General features: G+C 53.7%; 1 protein-coding gene across 9 annotated transcripts; it reads right to left on the bottom strand.

Annotated features, from left to right (window-relative positions):
• Nucleotides 1–126: 126 nt before the first annotated feature.
• PDE1B (phosphodiesterase 1B) lies at nt 127–27489 on the bottom strand. 9 transcript variants are annotated; one of them, XM_022571965.3, is made up of 16 exons: nt 27357–27488; nt 27146–27268; nt 10456–10569; nt 9381–9563; nt 9127–9193; nt 8662–8778; nt 6286–6426; nt 5773–5873; nt 5566–5691; nt 5347–5448; nt 3979–4102; nt 3588–3669; nt 3160–3268; nt 2600–2730; nt 1982–2101; nt 127–1515 (listed from the first exon to the last, which is right to left on the bottom strand). In XM_022571965.3, the coding sequence occupies exons 2-15, from the start codon at nt 27253–27255 to the stop codon at nt 1998–2000; spliced, it is 1611 nt and encodes a 536-aa protein (XP_022427673.1). In that variant the 5' UTR covers nt 27256–27268; nt 27357–27488; the 3' UTR covers nt 127–1515; nt 1982–1997. The 9 variants fall into 9 exon arrangements, 7 of the variants coding, with proteins under 7 accessions (XP_022427673.1, XP_022427676.1, XP_022427674.1 ...); XM_022571968.3 differs by having other exon boundaries at nt 3979–4099; XM_022571966.2 differs by lacking the exons at nt 27146–27268; nt 27357–27488 and adding an exon at nt 15451–16406.
• Nucleotides 27490–27972: the final 483 nt, after the last annotated feature.

Genomic DNA, 27972 nt, shown 5'->3' with positions numbered 1-27972 from the left:
CCTCACCTCTCTGGGCCTCCATATATAACAGGATGAACACCGCACCAGGGTTTCATCGGCTTGAAGAGACAGTGCACGTGAAGATGCCCAGTGCACTTTCACCCGACAAACAACACACACAGCCAGGCCAGGTCTCCCTTCTTTTATTGATCTCTGGCTATAGCAGGATTCTGGGAGACCAAGGGTGGGGGTGAGTCTCATGCGTCTCTGCCCCACTCAGGGTGGGGTAGGAGGGACAAGTGGCAGGTGGCAGGTCTAAGAGACCATGGATATGACTTCACAGGAACAGGGCCCACTGTACAAATGCATGGTTGGTACAAGAAAGGAGGAGGGCAGTCACCTGGACTTGGGCCCTTCCTGGGACAAAGCCGGGTGAGAGGAGCCTGAGGAGAGGAAGGGGCAGGGGCCTGACTGGGCTCTCTCCAGAGGACATGAGAGCAGCAGTCCTGAGCCCCTGCCCGTCTGCCTTCCACCCGCCACTCCCCACTTGTCCTGGGGAGGGGCCTCTTGGGCCGGGGCTGGGAGGGGGAGGGACCCTCTCTGTCAGCAACACAGGATTACTGGGTTACACCTCACCCTCCCCATGCGCCCTTGACCCCAACCCAGCTCTCCCCTCCTGTGCCCGTAGGATGTATCCTGAAGGTGCTTTGCTGGGGAGACTTCAAAGCACTTTACAGACATTGGTCGGATGGGAGCCTCCCAGCCCCAGGGGAGAGGAAGGAGGCAAAGGGTTCAGGACTCAGCCAGGGCAGATGACAAGCCCCAGGGGCCTAGACCAGTCCCGAGTCCTTGGCCACCCCAGGAAAGGCCTCCTCTCAGCCCCTGGTGGCAATGGCTCCTCTTCCCCCAGTCACCATTTCAGAATGGGAGAGAGGGAAGATTGCAGGGTCTGGGCTGGGGATGGGACTGAAGCAGTGCAGGTCTGGGGTAAAGAGGATGCCCCCCATTCCCAGGCCCTAGAAAGGTACCATGCCCTGAAGGAGCCCACTCCCCTACCCTCACATAGGGCTCTGAAAACCCCCAGCTTCCTATCCTATTCCAGCCCTTCCCAGGGGAGGAAAAGGGGGACCCAGACCTGCCAGCTAAGGTCTGGGGTGGGGGCTGAGGAAACCCCCAAAATGTATTGCTTAGAAACTTGGAGGCAAAAAGGATGCGGGAGGACCCGGGGGCTGGCATCTCCAACCCTCCCCCGCAGGCCCTGGGAAGCCTCCAGGAAGCTCCCCTCCAGCCGACCATCTGGCCATAGGGAGAGTCCAGAGGCGGGGGCGGGGGGGGGGGATGGACACAGTGACCACTGGGAGCCTGAAGTTCCCCAGTCTTGCCGCCGGGAGATTAAAGTGCGCCCCAATGGGTGTCGGGTGGGGACAGGCCCTTTCCCCAATCCCGCAATCTCTGGCATTTGTCCTTCGGTTGGGGTGTCTGTTCTTTGATGTCCATGCTCCCTTGGAGCAGATGGGGGAGCCAGTCCCGATGGATGGTGCTGACGACATCGAACACTTTGGACTCGGTGAGGACCTGGGGGAAGAGGAGACACCTCGGTGCTCTGACCTCCTCCTTCATCTCCAGCCTGACTTACCTTCCTCGGGTCCCACTGGATCCCCACTCAGTCCCGCTTACAGTTGAGCAAAAAAGGCCCTGCAGAAGGAGCTCAGCCAGGGCGTGAGCGGGGCTGGATTGAAAGTCATGCCCAGCTGACCTCCCGGAGCCTTGGGCCCTGACTGCCGCCTCTCCCCAGGCCCTCACAAAGGAGCCGCTCAGCCCACTCCTCTCTTCCTGCAGGTGGGAGGACTCTGCTCTCCACTCAGGCCCCGCTCGAGTCTGTGTGCTCACTTCCTCCATATCCCTGCTGGGAAAGAGGGAAGGACCACCTTGCATCCACTGAACCCCAGAGATGACCCTTCAAAGAGGGCTGTGGCACACCCCGCTGGCCCAGCTCCCTGCGGAACCTTAAACCCCTCCCTGTCTGCCGCGACAGGCTCACCCGGGCCAGCCCCAGGCTAGTCCAGATTCCCGTTCTGGTTGTGTTCATCTTCGGCAGGGGAGGCTGGCGCCTCTTCCTCACACGGGGACAGCTCGTCAATGGACATCTGGTTGGCGACGCCTGCAAAGGGGCAGGAAGGAAGCTGGGACCAGACCAAGCAGTATGTTTCCCCCAAACCCAACAAGTAAGGGATTCTCACACATCCCCCTTCCTTCCAGCTGAGCTACGTTCAACCCACGCCTACCTGGGGAGAGCCTCTCCAACCTTGCTAAAATGCACAGCCCTCAACTCCCACGTTAAGGAAGAGATGTCCCAGCCAGGGCCACCAGGTTACCATATCCACAGGGTACCATTGACAGACCGCAGTGTGCATGGGGTCCCTCAGGTTGTGGCATGTGGCTGTCCCTATCCTCTCTCAAGTCCGCATTCTAGAACGGTCCAGGCCAGTCGGCCAGTCAGTCGTTCCTGTGATCTTACTGCAGCCTAGTCAGTTCCCTTTCCCAGCTCAGGGAAGGAGTCAGACAAAGGGCTGCTTGAGGAAGGGCTTAAGGAAAAGGGACCCGCTACTGCTGTATCAGCCACCCTCCCCGCAAGGCCTCATCCTCCCAATGGACCCACCACTTGCCGCCCGTTCCTTCCATTTCTGCTTGTTCTCCTGAATGTATTTGGTCCAGGTAGAGCGGAAGCTGACCACGTCGGGGTTGGGGTCTCCCACTTCCACATCCAGAGAAGGCTGGCGCCACTGGAAGCTAAAAGCCGGACCCCAACATTGCAGAGGTCAGGCCCTGCCCACCCCAGAGCCATCTTCACAGCCCTCGGAGTAGAGGGGGTAGAAGACCAGTAGGCTCAGGCACCCCCATCCTTCTCCTCTTTTCCCTCTGCTAGGTACCCGCAGTCCCCATCCCTCTCCACACCTTCCCTCCTACTAGAAGGAAAATAAAAGCAGATTAGCAGAAAGGCAATAAAGACAGAGCTAATGGGAGAGATATAAATACGGTGGAGGGAACAGAGGTGCAGACCACACTCCCTGCCCCCCATCCTTCCGCCCCTGTGTGTGACTCGCAGTAGAGGGGCTCCCACTTTTGGAGTCGCCTGCTTCTCCACGCCCGCCATACCTGTACCTCCTCCCTGGGAGTCAGTGCTCTCTGTGGGCCCCCGGCTGCTGCGGCCACCCTCACCTGGGCTGGGTTTTAGACTTGGAGTCTTCCTCCCCCATGGGCTGGACACTCTTCTCGGCCACATCAGTCAGCACTGAGAACGTGGGTTCCACGATGAAGTCGATGAAACCTGCAGTGCAGGGGTAACACAATGGAGCCATCTGACCTGGGGGCCCGGGCAGAGGATATGGCCGGCACAGCTGTGCCCCCGGCTGCATGTAAAACAGGGTCACCTGGGGCTGAAAAGTTCCTGGTGGGGGCAGCCTTTGCGATGATGTCTTTACGACCCCAGAGAACTCCACCCCAGGACCCCATGCTCTAGCACGGCGGGCTTGCCGCTACGGGAAGAATGGCTTTGAAGGAGGTGGACTTGGAGAGGTCCTGACCCGGCCCAGCCAGCACCCTTTAGCCTTCGCAACTCTCTCCTCCCTGCGGGAAGGGACACTCACCAATCTGGGACTGTGCCACGAGAGTGGAAGTGCGGTCACAGAGCGGAGAAAAGGGCAGGCCCAGCTCTGCCTCTTTGTCACCCTGGGGGAGCAGACAGGGCGGGGAAGCACCTCAGTCTACCAGATCAAGGTGCAGCTGGGGGTAGAAGGGGCTGCCGGGGGAGAAGAGGGATCTCTGCGCCTTTGACCTGGAAATGAGTGGCATGCAAATGCCACTGCTAGCAATTACTGTTAAGCTTTTCGGAGATGACATTATATCCCGTGGGTTTGGGATCAGGTTGGCAGCTGCAGGCCACTGAATGAGGACTGGAGTAGGAACAGGGAACTTGGAGAACAAAGGGGAGAGAAGGCCCCATGGGCGGGGGCGGGGGCAGGCAAAGAGGCCTCGTACCTGGCGGAAGAATTCCTCCATGAGGGCCTTGGTCCAGCGGCTGTGAACCGACCACTGTTTGGTGGGGTGGCTGATGTCAGCGGCATGCAGCAGTAGAGACAGGGCCTTGGGCTTATCAATCCTGCTGGGGCAGATGGCAAGGGGAGGGAGACTGATCTTTTAGGGGAAGGAAGCCTGGACCATTCCTAACTTCCCATCACAAGCCCTCTCTCAGATCAAACTTCAAACACCCTGTGAGGCTAGACACACACACACACACACACACACACACACACACACACACACACACACACACACACACACACACACACACACACACACATTTACATATGTATAGGAAGCAGCCCAGGCTCTCAGAATCAAAGGGCCTGGGTTCAATCCCCACATACCTATCACACACTAGCTGTGACAAAGAGCAAGTTACTTAAAATTTACATATTTCATTCTCCTCAATCCTAAGTGGAAACAATAACAGAATCTGCCCCATAGAGTTGTTCTGAGAATTAAATGACATACAGCATGTAAGTATTTAGAAGAGTGTCTGGCACCAAATAAGTGCTCGGTAGACGTAATCTATAATAATAATAATTATTATTATTTCCCAACAATGACACGCTCTGACACTGCACACTCTCTCACACCCAGACACCATACAATTTTTATTTTTTTGTGTGGTACGCGGGCCTCTCACTGTTGTGGCCTCTCCCGTTGCGGAGCACAGGCTCCGGACGTGCAGGCTCAGCAGCCATGGCTCACGGGCCCAGCCACTCCGCAGCACGTGTGGGATCTTCCTGGACCGGGGCACGAACCCATGTCCCCTGCATCGGCAGGCGGACTCTCAACCACTGCGCCACCAGGGAAGTCCGACACCATACAATTTTTAACACACACCTTCAGAACACACAAACACAGTCTGTTCTCCCTTACATTTATATATTCCCACCCACTTTTAAGCAACATTAGATGTAATTATGGCATTTCTTCTGTGCTTTTTTTTTTTTTTAACCTCACACGACTCTCCCAGTAGCCCTATGAGAGTAGGAACTGGTGGCAAGCTATTGTGGAAGAAGGCATTACATTTTCACATTTCACAGATACAGAAATGAGTCCAAAGAGTTGGAGTAAGCCTGACCTGAAGCTACCCTGAGAACGCCCATCTCAGACCCCCAGCCCAAGCGCTCTCCAGTAGACTGGCTGCCTGGGTTGTACACATCACATACACGAGACACACTCAGATTCCTGGAGCCAGGAGAGTTTCTATATCCAGGTAAAGACTTGTCACACCCTTTACCCATGCGGATGCCCCCCCCCCCAATTCACACACACCTCACTCTGGCCTATGCCCAGCCACACCCCACCATATCTCACCTTTCCAGCTGCTGCAAGGCCGTCTTCATGGACTTCAATTGCTGGAAATGGCAGGACATGTCTGTGGCCAACACCATCTCGATGACCAGGGCCCGCAGCTCTCTGAAAGGACAGAACCCAAGTATTGATCAGCACTGCTAGGCAGGAGTTCCGGGAAGTGGGGAAAGAGGGTTGGGGTGAGGGGGTCCCTAGGGATGCCCACTCCTGGCTTCTGCTCACACAAACTCATCCTTGGTGAGGTTGATGAAAATGTTCATCTCGTCGTCCTGCATTATTCGGAAAACAGAGCTGATGTGGTGATTCTCCAGCACTGAGCGATCATTGTACAGGATGGCGCATTCTGACCTGCAAAGCCCAAGTCACCGTGTCCGGCCCTCTGCACCTCCACTCGGCCCCTCCTGCCCCTGCCACGTCCCCACCCCTCACTTGGTCTGGATGTGGAAGCTGTTGGTAGTGCCAGTGTGCTCATAGTCGTGGATGGCTGCAGCAAAGATAACGGCCAGGACCTCGATCTCCGACAGGCAGTGCTGGGAGAAAGAGACAGACGATGAGAGGGGGCGGACCCCCTGCCGGCCGCTGCCCAAAGACCTCCACACACAGGCAGGACTGCTCAGCCCAGCCCTTCCATTCTTCGAGGCCAGCTCTTGGGCTAATGCAGCCACGTTTCTTAGCTCCCGGAATGGCCAAAGACCTTCCTCCATCCCAACCAGCAACATTCCCATCACATCCCGGCACACATCCCCAGCGCTGCCCGCGAAGTTACGGTCCACCCAGGAATACTCTAGAGTGAGTAAGCCCAATCTGAATCTGTAAAGACTCTGGGATGCCAAAGGAGAGGAACCAAAGAGAGAAAAAAGGAAATGGGAGTAAAGTCTAGACTTCCCGGTTCTGCAGCCATAAGACCCTGAGTCACAGAAGACTGATTTCCAGGGCACCTACCACCATCCCTGTGCGGAGCAAGAAGCAATGGACCGTCTGTGTAACGTCAGCTGCATGGATCTGGTTATGGTAAGGGTTCTTGTACTTCCCATAACCTGTCTCCAAGGCATCCAGGAAAGTCATCAAAAACACAGTGGGAATCTGCAATAGGACGGAGGAAATCGAGATTTGTGGCGGATGTGCGGGAATGGCAGGCGGCCGAAGACGGAGGTCAGCAAGGCCCATTCTTTGGAAGGCAACAGGGCATAGGAGAGCGCTGGCTCTGCAGTCGGGTGAACCTGGGTTCACATCCTGGCTCTACCACCTGCTGGCTGTGTGACCTTGTGCAAGTCACGTGCCTTCCTGTGCCTCAGATGCTTAACTGCAGAATGAAGATAATACCACCTACCCTGAATTTAATGAGATAAGCACAAGGCACTTAGTAAGTGTTCTCTAGAGAGTAGCTATAATTATTATTATTTCCCTGGAGATTTTTAAGAAGAGGAAAGAAAGTTTCCCTCCTTCCTTCCAACCACTTTACCCCATCCCCAAGCCAATACCATGGAGAGGGGCTCAGAAGCAAATGAAAGAATAAGATGACCCGGAGAGGCCCCTCTAGCCAGATGTGGATCACACCCTCCTCTGAGAAGCCTTTCCCCACCCTTCGACCACCACACACACACACCCAAGCACCAGGAACCAGAGGTCTGTCGGGCTGTGGGCTATTCAATCCTGTCTCAATCCTGTCTCGGTCTCTGCATGTGCCCTGGGGTACGTTTGCTTCCTTCAAAGGCCCAAGGTTCCCAGAGGGCGGGGCTGGTGTCTGTACCTGTCCCTAGATCTCTGAGGCTGCAAGGAGAGCAGGGGTTCAGGACTTGAGGAAGCTTCTGTAGAGATGCGCAGTAGTGACGAGGCAACAGAGGATGTGCCACTAGTCAGTCGGACCCTAACGTCCCCCGCCCCAACCCCTGGAGGGCTGTGCCCCAAATTCAGGGAATTTTAAAGGACTGTTTCCACGACAACCGCCCTTGCTTTTGCGTTGCCATGGTGTCCCTGGAGGAAGGGAAGGGAAGGGGAGGAGCATGGGAGGGGCTGGGTACCCAGGAAGGGAATGTGGAGCTTGAAAAGGGCGGCTCCAAGGGGGTCTCTACTACTAGAGCAAGAAGGCTCCTCTCTCTCTAACTGCCTTGGAGCAAGGTGGGCTGGGGCGAGGCCAAACCCAACGTGATGCAGTTACTCTCGGAGTTCCCCGGAACCAGTCCTTCCGGGTGAGGAAGCACCTGTGGGAGAACTTGGTGTCTGGAGTAAGCCTGAGAACCAGTCTGGAGAAAAACGAGCTGGGAAAAGTCTTAGGAAAAATAAGAGCCTGCTGTTCTCCGTCCTGGAGAGGGCAGGATAGGAAAGAAGAAGAAAACGCAACTGCAGAACAGGGCTCGGGAGGCACTGAAGAAAATCTCAGCTGAGCATCTCAGGGACGTTCTGGAAACCCCTTGGGAGTTGTAAAGGGAGGAGTCAAAGGTCGAGGAAAGGCTCTCACACACCAATAGTCTGTTACAGTGAAGTGGAGGCACAGGTGGCCGGGTGACCTCCCAGAGCCCTCTGGGAGGGGCCCTCCAGCTGGACTCCTTTGACCCCCCGGCCAAACCCCTCAGAACACACATGTTCTCCTCCACCCCAACGCCTCACCCAAGTGCTCGCCAAATATCCCCATGGCGACTCCTCAGCCCCCCTCACCCTCCACTTCCAAGTGTGGTTTTTCCACGTGCAAGTGATCTTTAACCAGCCCCTGTTCTCAAAAGACCCTCCCTCCTGGCACAGGATCTGAAGAAGACGTTAATCCTGTACACTTCCTGGCCAGCCAAACTGAAGAGCAAATCGAGTTCACACCCTCCCTCCTCTCCTACAGCCCTACATAGCCTCGCCAAGAGCTGACCCTCTCCCTAAAATTCCTTGGACAGAGACTAGAGCTGGAGGGGGAGGGGAGGGAGAGGCCCCCCCGAAACAAGTGGAGAGACACTAGTCCTGCAGGGCACCAGCTGAGAGCTTCTGACCTCTAAGCCTCCAGCGTCCATGGACAGGGGCAGGAGGGCTGAAACAGGGAGCTGAACTTGCAGCCAGCCTGGAGAGGACAAGTTAGGGGACAGAGCAAAGGGCAAGAGTGCAGAATCCTAGGCTGGCCGGTTTCAGGGCTAGAATCTTCCCCTAGAAAGCAGTACATGAAGCCAGAGGCTGGGACTGCAGCAAGTGAAGGAAAGGCTAGACTGGGGTGTGCACAGGGCGACTTCCCTGACAGTGAGACTGAGCCAGGGAGCCTGTGGAGCCTGCTGCTTGTTGGGACTCTTTGAGAACAGGGTGGTGGGAGTAGAGAATCCTACCCAGAGGCCCCTGCTGCCCAACCTTAAAACGGCTGATGAGGTTGTGCCGAGTGAGCAACTCAGAAACAATGGTCCTCAGTGCGTGGTCATCAGATGCCCGGTTCAAGGAAAAGACATCAAAGCACCAGAGATCCAGGTTCTGTGGAGAAACAAGGAACTAGGCAGGGAGACTCCCAAGGGGGACATCTCCTGCAGCAGCGAGGGCTGCAGGTAGACTTCAAGGAGGACTTCCCAATGATTACAGAGGCTTGGGAAGCAGGAAAACAAAGAAGTGGTAAATAGGCCTCTTTCTTCCCAGATATCATTCAGTAGGGGAGTGACAAGAAGTCAGGAGTGTGCCTCTTGAGTGGGGAAAAGTTGTTTTGAGGAATATGGAAACAACAGTTAAAAGGGAAGGCAAAATTCATCCCGTAAAGCGTCTGAAAGTCCCAAGGACTGTTCCACCCCCCTCCAAGTTTCTCCTCTTGCCTGAAACCCCCGGGATCACCTTGAGACAGTTGAGGACCACAGTGGAATAGGTGGGGCCCACAGAGGTGTACGTTCTCCGGAACATCCTGAGGGAGAAGAACGAAAAGGAGCCCAGGTGTGAGGTCTGGGAATGGGGTCGGATCAGGCGGGGCTGTGCGGATAGGCCGTGGGCATGTGGGGCTGGTGGTACAGTGGGGTCCTGGAAGACGAGGGTGGCTGGGAACGAGGGACACAGCTAGGGGTAGAAGCTGGCAGGGCGTGGGTGAGCCTCACCGTTCCACGAAGATCCCAGCCTGCACCGCGTGCACGATGCTCCGGAACTTGGGCTTCTCCTCTGCTCGGCGGCCTTTGGCCCGGGCCTGCTGGGTGAAGGTGGAGGCCAGCCAGTCCCGCACCTCCGAAGGCACCGCGTCAGACCGCAGCTCCTGCAGCTCATCCTCCGTGTCCAAGATTTGCCTGAAGCCCCAGGAGGGGAGTCACAGAGGAAAGACGGCAGGTGCTTCCACAGCCTAGAGGCCCGGGCCCAGCCACACCTTGGAAACTCTCACACCAGCTCTCTCCCTTCTCTGACCCTCCCTTTCCTTTCTTTCGCTAAGTCTTTTTACTTCTGTTTCTCTATCTGATGTCTCCAATAATGAAACAGGTCACTATGCGAGGTAGTGAGCACCCCAACTTTGGAAGTATTCAAGCAGACAGTGGAATGGATACCACCCATCGAGGATGCTACAGACCAGCAGCACTGTCCTCCAGAAATAAAATGCAAGCCACGTATAAGTTACTTTAAATTGTCTAGTAGCCACATTCAAAGGCTAAAAAAACAAGTGAAATCCATTTTAATGATAACGTTTCTTTAACCTAATACACGCAAAGTACTATCATTCCAATGTGGAATCAATATAAAAATATTAATGAGATAGTTGACATTCTTTCAAAATCTTTTGAAATCCAGCATGTATTTTACATACACATACATCTCAATTCACACTTGCCACGTTTCAAGCCCCACAGCCATGTGTGACCAGTGGCTCCCATCCTGGGCACGCAGGTCTGGAAGGCCTCCGCACTGGGAAGAAGGTTAGGACTAGATGAGCTTTAAGGTCCCTCCCAGCTCTGGAACGGTGTTCTCTTCTTGATGTCTGTGTTTGTCTCTGTCTCTGCAACTCTATGCCTGTACCTCTGCCGATATTTCTACCTATAGATCTATCTGCCCTCCCGCCCCTCCTCCCTGCTCTGGCCGGGTCAGGTTTCTGTCTGACTCCCCGGCCCTCCCTGAATCACTGTGTCTGTCTGGTATCTTTCTCCTCTGTGTGTGAGTTTCTCCCCCGCAGCCCCCTGTCACCACTCTCACCGCGTCTCATTTATGTAGACGGCCTCCAGCAGGGAAGCTGTGTACTCCAGGTTTTGCTTCAGCTCCTCAATGTTTACCTCCCCATTCTCCAACTGCTTCACCATGTAGCGCAGCCTGTAGGGGCCCGGGTACAGATAACCTGCTTAGGCGCTGCCACCTTGTCAAGAGAACAGGATACCTCTAATAGGATGCATTTTACAGAAACAGCCTCAGTCTTCCATAACCCATTAATCTTTCTAATAGAATAAAAGCAGCTGGGCTTCCCTGGTGGCAGAGTGGTTAAGAATCTGCCTGCCAATGCAGGGGGCACAGGTTCGATCCCTGGTCTGGGAAGATCCCACATGCCACGGAGTAGCTAAGCCCATGCGCCACAACTACTGAGCCTGCGCTCTAGAGCCTGCAAGCCACAACTACTGAAGCCTGTGCGTCTAGAGCCCGTGCTTCCCAACAAGAGAAGCCACGACAATGAGAAGCCCGCGCACCACAACAAAGACCCAACATAGCCAAAAATTAATTAATTAATTAATTAATTATTTTTTAAAAAGCCCTGGTCCGGGAAGATCCCACATGCTGTGGAGCAACTAAGCCCATGCGCCACAACTACTGAGCCCGCGTGCCACAACTACTGAAGCCCGTGCACCTAGAGCCCATGCTCCGCAACAAGAGAAGCCACCACACTGAGAAGCCCACGCACCGCAACGAAGAGTAGCCCCCACTCGCCGCAACTAGAGAAAACCCACGTGCAGCAACAAAGACCCAATGCAGCCAAAAATAAACGAACAAATTAATTAATTTTTAAAAAAGGAATTTAAAATACAACAGCAGCTAATGTTTTTCATCACAGGCCATTGCCACTGCCTTACTAAGTTTACCTAGCCCCCAAAGTTAAATCTCGGGCTCTTCCATGGTCCCCACCCCCTCTGACCTCTCAACGCCCCCATTTTAGTCAGTGTTTCCTGAAAACTCTTGTTTAGAGTGCCCAGGGCCCAGCAGAATTAGGCAGGTACAAGCTCCCGGGGTGATGTTTTGGGGATGAGCTGTTTCATAGTCTGAATAACCAAGAGCTGAAACTGCTTATTTCCCCCTAAGAGAGGGCTTTGGGATCAGCAGCCATCAAAAGAGGCCCCAGCATTCTTTCATTATGTCTTTTGGTCTTGGCGGGGAGGGGGTACGTGTCCACAGCCCCGCTGTCTCTGGCAGGGATGGCAAAGACACAGAACAAAGACCAATCTGGATTGGTCTTTCGCCTGGCCTCACTCCATCCCGGCAGAGCTAATTGATTATGATTCCAGAATCCATCAACCAGGACAAAGCAGGGTTAACCCCTGCCTCCCCAGTGCCACTCCAGAGAGAACCTCTGGCCAAGGGGGACTGTACCCATCCCCTACCTCTGCCCCGTGGCAGCTTCCCACAGAGCCAAAGTGGGGAGGGTGGGGGTGGAGGTCTCACTTCGGGATGCTTTGCCTGAAGGAACAATATTTTGCCCTCATGAATTCCGGGAGATTAACAGGGAGGCTTCTTAAAAGTCTGGTTTGTGACTGCCTGAGTCCAGACCAGGCAGTCACAAAGCAAACAGAGCTCTCTGACTTTAGATGGTGATTTTAAAGAAAGCGATGAAACATTCCCCTCTGGCTCCTTCCCCCAGCCCTGCCTCACCCCATCCCACCTAAAACCAAGATGGTGTGAAATGGTGGCCAGCACAGTTCCCCACTGAGAGGGGCTTCAGAATCCCAAGGTCACCCTATGAGTCAGGGAGGAGAAGAGAATGAGTCAGGGACTGGAGGCTGAAATTAGCATCGATTCCCAGGGATGCCGGGGTGGGGGTGGGGGTGGGGGTGGGGGTGGGGGGGAGGGAGAACAATGGCATTCCTGAACAGAAGCAGCTCTAGAATCCCGGGGTCTCAGCAGCTTTGGAATAGGGGCATCTAGAATAGCCAGCCCCAGGAAGCGTCACTGGCCAACTGTCACCTCAGGGACCAGCAGTCCTGGCCAAAGACAGGTCTGAATGCAAATGGGGCAGAAGGGAAAGGGGAAAAATGGGTGGGGAAGGAAGTTGGAGGGTGACACTGCAGCCTCCTTGGTGGGCTACCTTCAAATATCACTTCCAGCCTTCCTGCTGCACCATCTCCATGTGGAAAGAGCAGGTGGTTCCACAAGGAAGAGTCCGGGTTCAGTAAAGCTCAGCCCCAGCTCAGGCTTCATTAGGGAGGAGGAATAGAGGCTGACAACATAAAATGCTTTCCAGGGGGCTTCCCTGGTGGTGCAGTGGTTAAGAATCCGCCTGCCGATGCAGGGGACACGGGTTCGAGCCCCGGTCCGGGAAGATCCCACATGCCGCAGAGCAACTAAGCCCGTCTGCCACAACTACTGAAGCCTACACACCTAGGGCCCGTGCTCTGCAACAAGAGAAGCCACTGCAATGAGAAGCCCACGCACCACAACAAAGAGTAGCACCCCACCCCCCACTCACCGCAACTAGAGAAAGCCTACGCGCAGCAATGAAGACACAACGCAGCCATAAATAAATTAATTAATTAATTAAATTTTTTAAAAAAGGCTTTCCAGCCAATGGGCTGGAAAGGAGCAACTGAGAGCTGACCAGAGATCACAGAGGAAAGAGATACACTCTGCCATTGGGGCACACGGCTTCCCTCTCCTGGTCAGTCCCCATGGCCAGGGACCCTCAACTCTGGGGACACACAACCCAGGAAGAAGAAAAGGCCTCTGGTCCCATCTCTTCCCAATCCCAGCCCCAGTCTTCCATTTCGATCAGCCCCTTTTACAGCGGAAAACTCTGCCCACTAGGGGTCAATGCCCACCACCAAAGTTCTTCTTTCTTGAGCCACCTAGGGAAACTCACTTCCCAGCACAAGCTCCCAAGTGAACAGCCAAGCCCATGGGTGCTCATTTGCATGTATTTGCATAATCTCTGACTATGTTGCCCGCTCTACATTTTAAAAAGGGCTTTCCCCTACATTATCTCCTTTTGTCTTCACAATGGGCCTAGAGGGAGGGAGAGAGGGAGGTGGGAAGGCAGTGCTGTCCTTATTTCCAATGCAGAAACCCAGGCTCCCAGCACAACTCTGGGAGGCAGGACTCCTGGATGCAGACCTTTCACTTCCTGGCTCTGAGTCCTGGGCAAGTCACTAATTCTTCATCAGTGTCTATCAAAGTGTGGCCTGTAGACCACTGCATCTGAATCACCTGGGATACTTGTGAAAATTTTAGATTCTGGGCCTCACTGCACACCTACTGAACCAGAATTTCTGAAGTTTGGGTCCAGGGATCTGCATTTTTAACAAACATCCCAGATAATTCTCATTCACACTAAAGTTTGAGAACCTTTATTTTCAAGCTTCAATTCCTTCATCTGTTAAATAGTGAGGATAATAGTAAACCACCTGTTAATAAGAGGAGTAAATGAAAGAATGTATGTGAAAGGCCTGGCATATAAAACGAGGCTCTTTAAACATGAGTTGAATTGGAATTAACTGACCAGCATCATGCTGGCCCAGCTCACGCCTCACTCCCTTCAAGTCCAACAAGCACCTACCTGCCTTCTTGATCCCAAGTCCAGGTGGAGAAGAGTGAGCCTAGTTTGGATGGAGGCTGGTAATTAGGAAGCCCCCTAACAGAGGAAATGAGAGGATGATAATGACCATGATCTCTCCTTTATAATTACAGACCTGACTTGAGCCTCACAATCTCCTTATGGGGGAGGTTATAAGACTCGTCCGAGGTCACACAACTTGTCAATCTCACTCAGGTCGGCAAGCTTACAACTCACTCTACTGGAGTTTAACTGTGTCCCAAACACCAAAAGCGAGGCTGGACCCCACTGCATCACAGCTCCTTCAGGGTCAGTCGTCCAGCCTTCCCGGGGTGATGGTGTCTGCAGACACAACCAGACCCCCAGGAAACTGGGGGTGTCTTGATGTCACTGACAGTGACTTTTCTATCCTGGCTGCTGCGCCCAGAGCACACAGTACATGCTCGGTAAATGTTCATTAAACAATAAAAGGGAAAGGGAGCAGATTAATCAGGTCGGGGGCTATCTGCCAGCACTCCCAATTGAGATCTCAGGGCTTGGGAAGCAGAGTGCGGTTGTAGGCTGGCTTTCAACACACCCCTCCCTCCAAGTTCCTCCCATCTCCACCTCTCGATGTTGTCCAGGAGCTCTTTTATAGCTCCTGTTGAAATCTGAACCCAACACGATCCAGATACCAGAAGGAGGGGAGGAGGGAGGAAAAGAAAGATTAAAGAATAAATTTGACAAATGGGGAGGCCAAGGAAGGGACCTGGACTCCGGCAGCTGGAAGGATCCAGGTGGTGAACTTCTCCCTCCTGAAGTTACATAACTCTCCCCACGTGTCTCCCCACGACACTTCCTGGCCTGGCGAAACCTGGAAGCTTCCCAACAGTCCTTCCACTCCACTCCTAGCCTTGGTTCACCACCACCACTTCTTTCTCCTTTATCTTCAGTCCCCACACCACGACGGGAAAGCCTCAGGTCCTGACTGCTGGAGGCCCCAGTCGCTCCCAGCTCTAGGCAGCCAGCTGGAAAAGGGGGCTCTGAGCAGTAATAATCCCAACGCCCCAGAAGAGTGCAGCTTCTCCAGCCCCCGTCGGACGATCTGACAATTTCCAAAGTCCCCTGCCACTACTCCCTGAAAGATCACTGTAAGTAGAGGGCTTAGGACAGGGCGGCCTCAAGCTAAGAGGCTGGGAGTTGAGAGAAGAATCCTATTTCCCTCTGGAGGTCTTAAAACCAGATGAGGAGATACTGGAGGAATACGAGGTCCTAAATGATGCTGGGGGTCAGGAAGGAGAGAAAGAGGGGAAACACTGCTAAGTCACCTGCCCCTGCTAACACACACACACACAGCATATGGGGCTGTCAGGTCTTGATCCCTCCCCTCCACCAAACTACAACTGGTAGACCCACAGCAGCCTGTCCGCCTCCTCCCCTCCCTCTTCGTCATCCCTGGCGCCTACCTGAGGATGGGGCCCTGGAGGTGGCGCCTCGGCACAGGAACAGGGCTTGCCATGGGAATCAAAGTTTCCTACTTCAAAGTATCAAACTGCTGCCCCCGGGCCCCCTGGGCCCCTGAGGGGAATGGCTCCCTCTTGGGCCCCTGACTTCCTCCTCCAGGTCTCAGCAAAAGTGACTGACCAGAGAGAACTTGGGGCAGGAGAACAGCAGGAGCCTGGCTGGAGGAAGGAGTGATGAGGGAGAGACCCAGCCCACAGCAAGTGGGTGAGAGGCCGCAGGAAGTTTCACATCTGAATCAGACTGAAAACAAGAATCTGTTCTCAGAAGAATCCCAGAAAGGACAGAAATAGTACAGGCCAGCCCCTTGCTCTGAGGAGGTGGGGCTCCTCTTTGGGGAGAAGGAAAGGGTTAGCAGGAGGCTTAAGGGTGCAGGGACAGGGAACCATCCTGAATTTGTCCATGAGAGGAAGTCTGTAGTGAAGGGAAAGGGCCCTGCAAGACCCCCTCAGCGAGGCTAAGGCAGATTCGGCTCCCTCCCAGGGTCTTTTTCCGGGGCCATTCTTCAAAATGAGCTTTAACCCACCTGAAAGTATGGAAGCAAGACCGGAAGAGAACTAGGAACTGCAGGAGAGGGGCTCGCTAAAGCTAGGGATCCGGGGATCCTTACCCAGAGATCCGCTCAACAGGGAGGGAAGCCCCCGCCCAAGTGGTGACTGAAAGTCAGAAGGACTTGCTCATCGAAACCGAGAGGCTGGGCAAGTTTCTTTAATACTCCCAGCCCCAGTTTCCCCATCTGTAAAACGGGGACTGGGGAATAACCGTGAATTAACTGGAGAGAGGTCAATCCAGCCCAGAGGGAGAAGGGAAGTGATGGGATAGCCTAGAAAGTGCCTGGGAACCAAGACCCCTCTTTCTCCTCCTGGCTTTGCTCTCGCTCAGGTTAGGAAGAAAAGAACCCGGCCTCTGCGGCGCGAAGTGCGCATACAGCTCCAGCCCGCCTCCGGATTGGCTGTGGGGTGACGTCACCAATACAAGTGCATTGGGGCCGCGATTGGTCAGCGGAGGGGCGAGGCGGGGCTAAGGAGGAGAACCGGAGTGAAGCCAAACGCAGCGAGTGAAGAGAGTTCCGCTCGATTACAGTCTCTTTAATCTACGGCCTAGGGCTGGGGGGAACGTGGGGATGAGGAAAAGCGACTAGAGGGCATGAGTATGACAGGAGAAAGAGAAAAGAAAGGAAACGGGCCAAGAGCCAGGATTTTGTGACGGGAAGTCTTGCTCCACCCCCCGCACCCACCCCGCCTCGCACCCCTCCCCACCAAAAGCAGGGAGAAATCAAAATACCTTGTCACTGTGCCATAGCCTTGAAGGCTTATAAACAAATGAAGTTTGGGAAATTACTGGGACCAGCGGAAGCGGGCTTCAGCAGCAGCAAGAAGCAGCAATGCAGGCTAAATGTCTACAAAGTTGTGTTCTAGTGAACTCCTGGTAGCCATGCAGCGCAGCCTACCTAGGCCGCTGCGCTAGGTAGTGTTTTTAGAGAGAAAGGACTAGACCCAGAGTCAGAGACCTAGAACTGCCACCCAGAGGATGAGGGACAAGTTATTCAGCCTGCTCTGTAGACAAGCTCGCTTGGAGAGATACAGATGGGGTGGGAGTGGGGGCAGGTGGTACACCAGCAAACACCAACCCAAGCCAGCTCCCCTCCCTCACCTGACTCCAGGCCCAGCCCCCTGAGCCAAGTAGGCACTAACCTCAACCATCCTACTGAAAGGTAGAGATTTCTTAGACTAGAAAAGCTCTAGAGAGGATGTCTTGTCCATCCCTCTGCTCTCTTGCCCAGTAGAACCAAAGATTGTTGGACAAATAACGGCTTACCACATCACCCCACGTGCATACATGCTGCATCATCCCAGCGTGCACCCCGTACATGCTCATCCCAGCCTATTATCAACTGTTCCTAATTAGAAAGGATATTGATCAACCACCATCCCTTCCTGGGAAAAAAAATTTTTCACACGTATCCACTCACCCACACATATATACACATGCCACACTCTACCTCTGTCTGAGCTAAGGAGACTGTTCCCTGGATGGGAGGCAGGGCATAGATGTGATGATCCCAGCATGAAGTTTCCTTCAGCCCTTAAATGTAGTTTTAAAATAGCAAGGAGCCCAACTATAATGCCTCCCTCCCTGGTCCATCCCCACCATTCCCCACCTGCACTGAAGAACAGGAGCTGGAATAGGGGATGAGCAAAGCATAGGAGCCTCTGCCTGTGGTCAGAGAAGAGGGGTGTGAGGGGGAGTGGGTGGAGGGGTGTTGGGGAAGGAATTACCCGGCTGATCTAAAGGCTCCAAAACCTCAGAAACTGAAAAAAATCAAGGAAATCATCTAAATCCAATAGAAAAAGGATATGAATTAAAATCAGGAGATTTTTCCTGGACTTTAGCACTATGTGTGACCTTGGACAAGACACCCTGGGCTCCAGTTTCCTTGTCTGTAAAATGGGTAAGTACACGCTTCATAGAATTCTCACAAGGATCAAATGAGATCATATGAGAGCACCCTGGGAACTATAAAGTGATGCATAAATGCAAAAGATTACTATTTAGTTTTTATTTTAGTTAGTTCAGCAAGGTTCATTACAACTCCTCCATGAACAAAGTCCCCCGTGCCCACCCTTGTACCCAGGGCCCCTGATGTGGAAAAGCCCAGTCTCCCCGCCACCACCATTCCAGATGTCTGGTCTCCTCCCTGGCTCCTTATTCCAGGGACCAGGGAAGCAGCAGAAGCGGAAGCTAGGGACATGCACAGCATGGAGCTCCAGAGACCAGGAACAACCAGATCCCCACCTTACCCAAGTACTGCCGCTCCCCTCACTCCCCTGGCTTCCCACTGCTATACAGGCAGCCCCAGTTCTGGCAGCTGGCTGGGCACAGTGGCGGGGGTGGCTCCAGAGATAAAAATAGCCCCCCTGGTGACAGAGCTGGGGTGCCATCCCGGGAGGCGGCAGGCCTCAGGTTGACATGGCAGCGGTGGTGAGAGATCTCCAGGTACTGGACAGAGGAGCTGGATGGAGGGATGGTCGAGGGAGAATTGAGCAGGGCTTGGGGAAAGCTGGTGGGTAGTGGGGGAAGGACAGGAGCCAGGCGAGTGGAGGGAAATGAGGGAGAGGGGCAGGAGGTATTAAGGGGGCAGGGAAGGAAAGAAAGGGCACTTGAAAAGCGCTGCTGAAGAAGGTCTGGGAAACACTGAAGAAGAGGGGGAGTGGTCGGCTCACACCCGACGTGTGTCTGAAGGCAACTCCCCCCCTACGCCTCCTGACCAGAAGCCCTTTCTAACAGGTGTTCCTAGCACCAGCCCAGCACAGCTCAGATCCGCTGAGGCAGGGGTAATCTAAGCAGCTGGAGCCTCAGGCCAGACTAATAAGAACCCAGATACCCCAGCTGCCTGCCCAGCACACAAATGAATCCCGTCTCCCTCAGGCTTCAGCCCTTGAAAGAGGGAGGAAATAGGCGGGGTGGGCAAGAAGGTCAGGGGAAGGGTAGCCAGAGAGGAGGCTCCCAGAACCCCACCCAGGAGAACTCCGTCTCTGGCTCACTCGCTCACTCCTCTTCACCCGCCCTGCACTATTTAATTCTGCTCATTAACCTCCTGCGCACGGATCTCCCCACCGGCCCTCCAAACCACATCCCAACAGATGTTCCCAGCAGATGCCCTGCTTCCAGGGGACCCGACAGATATTGAAGGGCGCCTGGGTTGGGAGAATGAGTTGGAAGCTTGGCAAGGTACTGACTGCCAGTGTGACGGGAGCAGCTCTAGATTGTGAATCAGGATTTGAGTCTGGTCTCAGCCCTGCCCCCCACCTCACCGACTGTTTCTGGGCATCAGTTTCCCCCTCTGTAACACATTATGGTTCTCAGAGTCACTGCCTGCGTTGGAGGCACTAGGGAAGCAGGGTGCCTGGGTCTCGAGTCCCTGGTTGGAGTTTATCTTTCTGACTGGCTCACTGCTTCCCCCAACTTAGCCCTAACCTGATGCTTTAAAGGAGGAGGGTGGCTTTCTTCTTTACCGTAGGAAGGTTACATTCTAACCTCCATGAAATTTCCAGGAAGTTCTCCTGCATATCTATCTTTAGTCCATCTCGCTGCAATGAAAACAACAGCATTTTCTTGGCATTTCAAAGCAGAACAGAAAGGAAGAGAATGGGCAGGACAAAGAAGTCTTTGGGGTGAGTCTGGTGCAATTTGATTAATTATATTTCTTTCAGATTGGGATTTCTAAAGCTACTGCTTGTAGAGAGACGGTTGGAGTTTAGGGAGCCTGATAATACTGTTGGCATGTGTGCTCACTCATCCCAGGCCCCGAGAAGTTTCCAAACAAGGTGGGCGCAGAGGAGAGACTAGGCGGATGGTGCCAAGTTAGATGATCAAGAGATCATAAACAGGGGAGCAGAGAAGCCAAGGAATAGGAAGGAAAGAAGCTTCTCTTGTCCCCAGGTCCTGCCTGCCAGAGAACCATTAAGCCCCCTGGAAGCCAAGCTCCCTTCCCAACCTAAACGGTGCCGACACCAGCTGGCAGGCTGGTCCCGCTGCGGCCACTGTAATTATCTGGCTACTCATTGCAGCTGCGGAATCAACTGACCTGGCGGCCTGGCTGGATCCAACAGTACCACCTGAGTACCCCCTTTCTAGCTTTCCTCCCAGCTCTGAGCCCCCAGGCCTCTCCCTGGATATGCCCTTTCTCCCCCCAAGCCTGCTTCTCCACCAAAACCCCAGCCCAGCTCCCTCAGTGGACCTCTGCCAGGTCTGGGATGCTGAAGCGTATCCTAACCTGCTGTTTTCTTCCCAGAGACGGAGAGGATGCCACTGGAACTGAGGGGAGGGGAGCAGCTGCAGGACGGGGGGCATGGGAGACAGAGGGGCAAGAACACTGGCACTAGGGACCTTCCTGCAATGAATGGATCACAACTCGCTTTTCTCCTTTTCCCTTCTCAGTAGCCCTTCTTGCCCCTCAAGTCCCATCTTTGCCCCACTCACTGTTCCCAGGATTCTCCCCCAGTTCTCGCAGACCATTAAGTCTTCCTCCCTTAGGGGACAATCTCATTATATAACAACTGGGAGACCAGTCTCCCAGTGGTCTCACCTACGGCCCACCTGCTGCCCTGGTTCTGTCCCCCTTTCTCTGCTGCTGTCCTGAAGAGAGTTGGAAAGTAGCTACTCAACTTCCATACCTGCGAACATCAGCCCCCTGAGATCCAAAGGCAATTGCCTGGCTTCCTCCCCAGAGGAGCTGGGAGGATGAGGTCGCTGAGATGGCAAAAGAAAGGCCTTGCAGAATACAGGAGTTGAGGCTGGACTCGTCAGGCGGCCCCAAAGGGTGCCTGCAGCAAACTTGCCCCGAACCATCACCGCAATCACCGCAACGACACCTGAGCCGGTGGGGGATTGGGGGGTGGGGGGGTCCTGGCTCCTGACCAAGAAAGGGAGGAAGAGGGACAAGAGAGGGGAGCAAAATAGAGCCCAGCAGAGAAAGAGAAACCAGAAAGAGATGGGAACAAAGGAGGGAAGGGGCAGAGGAAAGGCTGCAGGAAGAATCAAAGAAGAGGAAAGCAGAGGGAGCAGAGAAGCTGCAAACAAATCCTTGATGATCCCCGTAAAGACTCAAAAAAGAGGGAAAGATCTGTTTCAAGGTTCCCGGCTCCTCCATCCCAGTCTGATGGGAATAGCCAGAAAAATAAAGAGGAGAAGATGAGACACAACCCCTCACTGCATTGACTTCAGGAGCTCCCTGGACTGGGGGCGGGTGGAAAGGGTCTAGAGACATCCAAGCTTCCTGAGTCTGTCACCTGGCCTTCCAGTCCCATAGCATCATCCCCAACCTACTTCACCCTCCTCCTGGCAAAAGTGATAAGTGGCAACCTCAAACGTGGGATCTCCTCTGCCTTTTTTAACCGGCCTCCTGGGGCTCCCAGGCAAGCAGAGTGCTTTTGGGTTCTAAGGGACTTTAGAGATTCTCTAGAATAGGATGTGTCATACCTGGTCATATCACCCCCAGGCCTACAGACTTAGGATAAATGCCAGAGGGGAATTCCTCCAATGCTCACGGAACTCACCAACGCAGTCCCTAGGCTGCCCACACCCCCCAAAACTTAAAATTGCTCCATCCACTTCTAGTTTGACCAATCGGAAAGAGACGACAAGGAGTAAGTTTCTCTCTTTTCTTTTGACCTCAGGGGCCCACACCCTTTGTGGGACAGCCCTCTTCCCATCCCACCCAGCCTTCTATTCTCTAAGCTCAGTCACCTGCCTCACCCCCTGCCTCAGTCACCTGCCTCACCCCCTCCAGACAACCACTCAACAGCAAGACTCTTCCAAATCAGGTCCCAGACACCAGGACTCGAACCTATTAAGTCATTCATATTCCTGCCTCTTGAGTCTTTATTTTCTCCCCATCCAAGTCAATGGCCACCCATTTATTCCCATTCTGCTGCCTCTTCACACAGCAAGCACTCCCATGCTGAAAGAACTTCAGACTTTATCATTTAACAGCCACTTTCATATGGACGCTACCAAATAAAGAACAGAGACGCAGAGATTATGTGACTTCAAGGTCATGCAGCTAATACTTGGCAGAGTGGAAACAAGAGCTCGAGCTCAAGTCTCCCAATATTCCCTCTGCACTTCCACTGCCACCACTCGGGTCCCCGGTCCCCTCCAGCCACCTGTTCTGACCAGAGGTTTGTGAAGTTCTCCCCTTGGTCTGTATTTGAGTTCCCGTATCTCTGCACCTCCCCTTCACCTTACTGCAGGTGTTTTCCACCCTCTACCATCGAGGGATGCCTCATTCAAGACAAAGCTGGTGGGGGCAATGGCTGCCTCATTCAAGACAATAGAGGGGGATATAAAACCCAGGGAGGAGAGATTCCCTTTGCCATGGTCGAATATAAAGGAAGAAGGGCCAATCCAGGGAGGAAGGCACTAAAAATCATTCCCGCCAAGGCCTGGGAGAAATGATGCTCCTTTTTCTCCAGAGGTCCAGGGAGCCAGTTTATCCTGCAGTCTTCATGGCAGCTCCACAGCCATATGCAGAGAAAGGACAGCAGCACAGTTTTCAAAACAGAGCCACAGAAGATCAGTCCATGGGTCATATACAAAATGAAGACAAAAGGTGGGATAAATCAGTGACGCACCCAGTCCAGTCCCTGGGCTTCTTCCTCCTGTGCATTTGATCTCCCCAGGATTGTCCAAACTTTGGGTGTGTCACAAACACATGCACCAGATCACACATACATATTATCCCATTACCTATACACACACTCACGTACATCATCTCATTCATACATAGGACAATTTCAGGTATTCAGGTAAGCGTGTGTTTATTATCCCAACATATTTATTATCACACATGCCATTTATAAACATAAAAACAGACATCGTCATGGAGCTCACACTCCACCAAATGTCCTTGTCACTCACATCAACCTTTACCCAGATTCATATGTATACACGTCAGGCATTCACAATTTCATCCTGATACATCTCGTTCATATATCCAGATTGTTTCTGTATCCTCTCTGTAACTCCTTCAGTTCCAGGCTCTGGTCTGAGGTCCTCAAAAGAGAGGACCAGGGCTCCCGCAGTGGCAGAGTGGTTGAGAGTCCGCCTGCCAATGCAGGGGACACGGGTTCCAGCCCTGGTCCGGGAGGATCCCACATGCCGCGGAGCAACTAAGCCCGTGTGCCACGACTACTGAGCCTGCATGCCACAACTGCTGAAGCCCACGTGCCTACAGCCTGTGCTCTGCAACAAGAGAGCCCGCCTTAATGAGAAGCCCACGCACCGCAACTAGAGAAGGCCCCCGCGCAGCAACGAAGACCCAACGCAGCCAAAAATAAATAAATAAAATAAACAAATTAAAAAAAAAAAAAAGAGAGGACCACACTTTTTGAACATCACCCTCTAAAAGCAACAACAAAAACAACCTCTCCCTTTCTTCCATCCCCATGCCTACTCCCCTCACCCCCTACACACAGGAACATACGCAACACACGATCAGAGACAGAACTGGGCTCTGTGACATATACAGGTATATTCATTAACTCATTTGTTCATTCCTTTATTTAAGAGCAATTTTTGAGTGCCTATTATGTTCTGGGTCCCACACTAAACTCTGATGCAACAAAGATGGGCAAAAATAATCCCCAGCTGGGTCTTTGCTCCAGGTCCCCTGAAATGACCTTGAACCACAGCTTAGGACATTGGGTCTAGACCATGGGAGCCTGAGTGTACACCATGTGGAGAAAGGAGAATAGAAAGGGATTGTGTCTATACTATCCCAAGGAAGAGGGAAGTTCTGTCTGTAAAATTCCAGGAGGAACTGGAGCAGAGAGAAGAGAGCGATGCTTGTACTATCCTGGGAGAGGGAGAGAGAGAAATCATATATGTGCTTTTCCTGTGTAGGTAACCCCCCCCCAAAGGAAAATATGAGGCAGATACCAGAATGGTTGAATTTTACCACTTGGATGGGTGTGGCAAAACAAGGAGCAGGAGGCCTTCTCTACTCTCCACTCCATCTGTTGGAGTTCATCCATATTACAAGCTCCGCAGAATCAGGGACTGAGTCCGTTTTGTCCACCACTATATCCCCAGCATCCAGCACATCACCTGCCCCACAGGGGGCACTCAATTAATAGTTGTTAAATGAATGAATGAGCTAAGGATGGCAAACCAATCTCTGCTCATAGCTTTTCTTGTTTCACAAAAGACACCGAAAACCCTTTCAACTTCTACTGGCCCTTCCCCACACTCCTCAAGGCCCTCTGGTCTCAGAGAAGGGTGGGTAGGCAAGTCCAGTCCTCCATCTTAAGGTTAGAGATGCTGAAACTCACCTGGCCAACCCATCATCCCTGAACTGCCTGTCTCAGCCTCTCTCATGCCTCAGCCTATTAGTCTGCTTAGGTAGGAAAATCTTCCTGCTAGGTAGAGGTGAAATCCCACACTTAGAGACTCTCCAGCTAATATGCTCCAGATTCTGAATTTAGCTTTGGCAGAGTGCTAGTACGGGAAACAGAATTCCTGGATGGATGCCCTTCCCAAGAAGAAATTGCCCTGGACACTTATATTCCTATGGGCTTTTTTTAACCAGAGGAAAAAAACACCAGGCCCAGGTTCCCTAAAGATAATCTTGATGTCCCAGATTAGAAATTAAAAGGGTCGTAGGGGTGGGGGAGATAGGATATGTTGAGCATGGGAATCTATATATTCCATCTGTCTTCATTTCTGTTCAGTATCTAGTCCTGAGATAATCACGTCCATCTACCTATTTCCAGCCCCTTCCCACCCAGGCCTATTTGGGGACAGTGGTGACTGGGGGTGAGGGTGAGGGTTCTATTTCCATTTAAAGGAAGAAATGCCCTCTTTGCTCACCTCTTCAGAAACCACTCGACCCTGAGAGTTGTTTCCCTCTCCTACCAAGCAAAAGTCCTAAATCCTTTTATTTCCCTTCATCTCATTGGCAAAGCATGCCCCCCCCCCGCCCAATATTCAAACAGGGCCAAATCTAGTAAGCTATCAACTTGGGATCTAACTTGATATCAAGATCTGCCTCTGCTTTGAAAAAGTGAGACTGGGAATCTATTCCTGGTAATTAACATTGAGGAGATGGTACTTTTCTGGGTAAGTTATTACATGTAGCCAGCACTCTCAAGGACTAGATTGCTGGAGTGGGTGAAAACCGGAACAGTCTCATCAATAAGATTAGTGATTCTTGTCCACAGTGATCTCCTGTAAGGACATCTCAGCCAACACACTCTGTAGGGGCAGCTGCCTCTACTCCCTTCTTTCCCTGGGTTTCAGTGCCTCCTTGTGAGGCTCCTCTTCTCTTGCCATTGACCACTTCTCACACTAAAGGAAGAAATAGCAATTTGCTTCCAGAAAAGACCTGTGGTTAGCAAGGTGTGGGAGAGAGTGAAATGGTAGAACCTGCTCATTTGCAGCGTCCCTTACCTGGAACGGAGGCGAGGGAAGTACATGATGAGCCACTAGTGCTGTGGGGAAGCATCCTGGGACACCTTGAATTCTGCCACTTATAGACCCTGTGGGCCCTTCTTTACCTTTTGACCACTTCCCTACCTACCCTTCTTCCCAGCTTAGTTCCTGTTAACAGAGCAGTGTTTTCTATCAAGAATCACCCAGTGTTCCTCCCAACAAAAAACCGTTCAATCCGGCTTTCCATTTCTTCATCCCAGAACCTCATTCCAAGGCTGCACTTCATGGAGCCCGCAAATTGCATTGGTCAGGGACAGCAAAGGAGGGGACCGGGAAGCATATTTGGACCCCACCACGGCACGTTTGTTGCCCGCTATGCCTCCATCCTCCCTAAGGCCTCTCTAAGCAGCCAGTGTGTAAATCAGACCCACGGGCCCAATATAAAGGCGTCATCTTATCACCACAGGTGGAGGCTTTTTAAAAAACACAGTCAGAAACATCTACCCGTATTCTACCCCCATCTCTCCCTCTGCCAGAGCCCAGAAATGAAAAGCTTCAGTGCTCACCATTGAGAATGCTGGTGAGGAACTGGGTTTGGAGGCTGTGTTTCCTGTATTTCCTCACCAAACACCTGCAGCCTCTTTCCTAGGGCCATGGAAAGTCTTAGCAGGGAGAGGAGCACTTCCCTAGCTCTGGTTAAGAATCAACAGACTGCGGAGATTACCCGATGGCAGCTGCCAGGGAGATAAACATGATGCATGGCTTGTCTTTGACTCAATCCTCTCCTTCTCTGATGAGCAGGAAGAAAAGTTCCTTTCCTTCCCTGGAACTGGAGTATGGGACACCGGAGTCCTCCCCTTTCCCATTTATGCCTCCCCACATGCCCTCTACCTGCAACAATAAGAAAAGATGCCTAAATGTGCTTGGAGATCCTTGGGAGACCCTACAGCAACAAAAAGGCTTTGACAGTTACCTTGCCCCTGTCAACAAATCTCTCTTCACCACCACCCCAGCTCCCAGGTAGGGGCTCCACCCCCCCTCCTCCAGATCCCAGGTGGGGGTTCCACCTCTTCTCTAGATCCCAGATGGGTCCCCCATTATTAATATGCAGAGAGGTGAGCAGCTCAGGTATGGGGTGCCCCGCCCAGGCCCATCCCCTCCCTCCTCCCCACCCCCCACCCGCGTTGGATGCAGGAGGCAGAGACCACCAATCCCAGTCGAGATACATATGACCCACAGGTTAGCACAAGTATCCCCACGCAGTAGATCTGCATCTGTGTGCAATCACTCTACACACACCGCTGTGACCCCGGGACAGTCACGCACACACATGTGATGTGTGTCACATCTGCACACCCCTGCACATGGATACGTGTGAGTCAGCCTGGCACCTCCAGAATGCTGCCCGTCCGCGGCCCTGCCACACCGCAAATATTGTGCCGCCTCTCTGCGCTGCATGTGTCACCCGGGGGGTGCGCAGGCACATCGTTAGCTCTGCAACTCCTAAACCCGCTCCAACCGGCCGGCTTGCTCCGCACATGCCTATGCCTTGCACATGTCGTCTGGCCACGCGTGTCAGGGCAGCTTATTTGCTCTCACCTGCCAACATGTGTGCCCGAGAGAATCCACCGGCCCGGCTCCGGCTATCCCCCGCCTTTCCAGGCTCCCTAAGATCCCTTCCCCCAACTCCCCTGCCCGGGGACTCACAGAGACCGAAGCTTAATCCACATCTTCTTGCTGGGGGCTGACTTCAGCTCCAGGGCCGACGGGCAATCCGACTGCAGCATCTCGGGAGGGCTGCGGGGGGACAGCTCCATGCTCAGCCTCTGTCTACGGAACAGAGGGAGGAGACAGCCCCGCGGCTCAGCCTCAGCCGCTAGCCGGGAGACCCGCGCCCTCCATCCCAGCCCCTTCCCACCTGCGGCTGGCGGGGACCAGCCAGGCCGGTGTGTCTAGGCTCGGCCCAAGCTGGCAGAGCTGCAGTTCCTGAGGCTCCTCCTCTCCCGCTGCCCAGCCGAGCTCTGGCCTCCCAGTCCAAGCCCTCCGCGCCGCCGCCGCCGCCGCCGCCGCCGCCGCGCGCTGCCGGAGCCGCCTCCTCGCCTCTCCCCTCCTCCCCGGGCCGGCTTCCCCTCCCTTTCCCCCCTCCCTTCTCTGCCTGCGCGCTCGTCTCTCACTCCTTGCAGCCTCTCCTCCCCCTCCCAAAGGAACGCTTGGCAGCCTGGGGCACACACAGCCGGCAGCGCCCAAAGGCGAGTGCACGCACGCTGGCACCGGGTGCGGGAGCCTGCGTGTGCCCCACGCGGGTGGATGTGAGTGCGTGTTCACGGAGCGCAGCGCAGGCGGCGGGCGGCAGGACTTCGCTCTGGGCGGTGCTGTGGGTTCCCTGAGCGTGTGTTTTGAGTTTCTGTGTGAGTGCGTGCCGTTTCAGAGCCGCCGGTGCGTCCCAGGCGTGAAGGAGGGGTCGGGGACGAGTCCACAGCTCTCTGCCTGGGGTCCTGGGCACTCGCTGAGTGAGGCCACCCACCACCAGAACC

The sequence above is a fragment of the Delphinapterus leucas genome, chromosome 11 (assembly GCF_059928025.1).
Source record: "Delphinapterus leucas isolate spDelLeu-1000000601 "Yukka" chromosome 11, BTC_Dleu_Yukka2, whole genome shotgun sequence".
In the NCBI taxonomy this organism is placed as follows: Eukaryota; Metazoa; Chordata; class Mammalia; order Artiodactyla; family Monodontidae; genus Delphinapterus; species Delphinapterus leucas.
This window is presented reverse-complemented; position numbering and strand designations above follow the sequence as displayed.

Coding starts and splice junctions, on each gene's coding strand:
- PDE1B (XM_022571965.3), bottom strand. CDS start 27,255: ATGGAGCTGTCCCCCCGCAGCCCTCCCGAGATGCTGCAGTCGGATTGC. Junction 10,570..27,145: donor TGGATTAAGCTTCGGTCTCT/GTGAGTCCCCGG, acceptor GGGCCCCTACAG/GCTGCGCTACATGGTGAAGC. Junction 2,731..3,159: donor AAGTCTAAAACCCAGCCCAG/GTGAGGGTGGCC, acceptor TCCGGCTTTTAG/CTTCCAGTGGCGCCAGCCTT.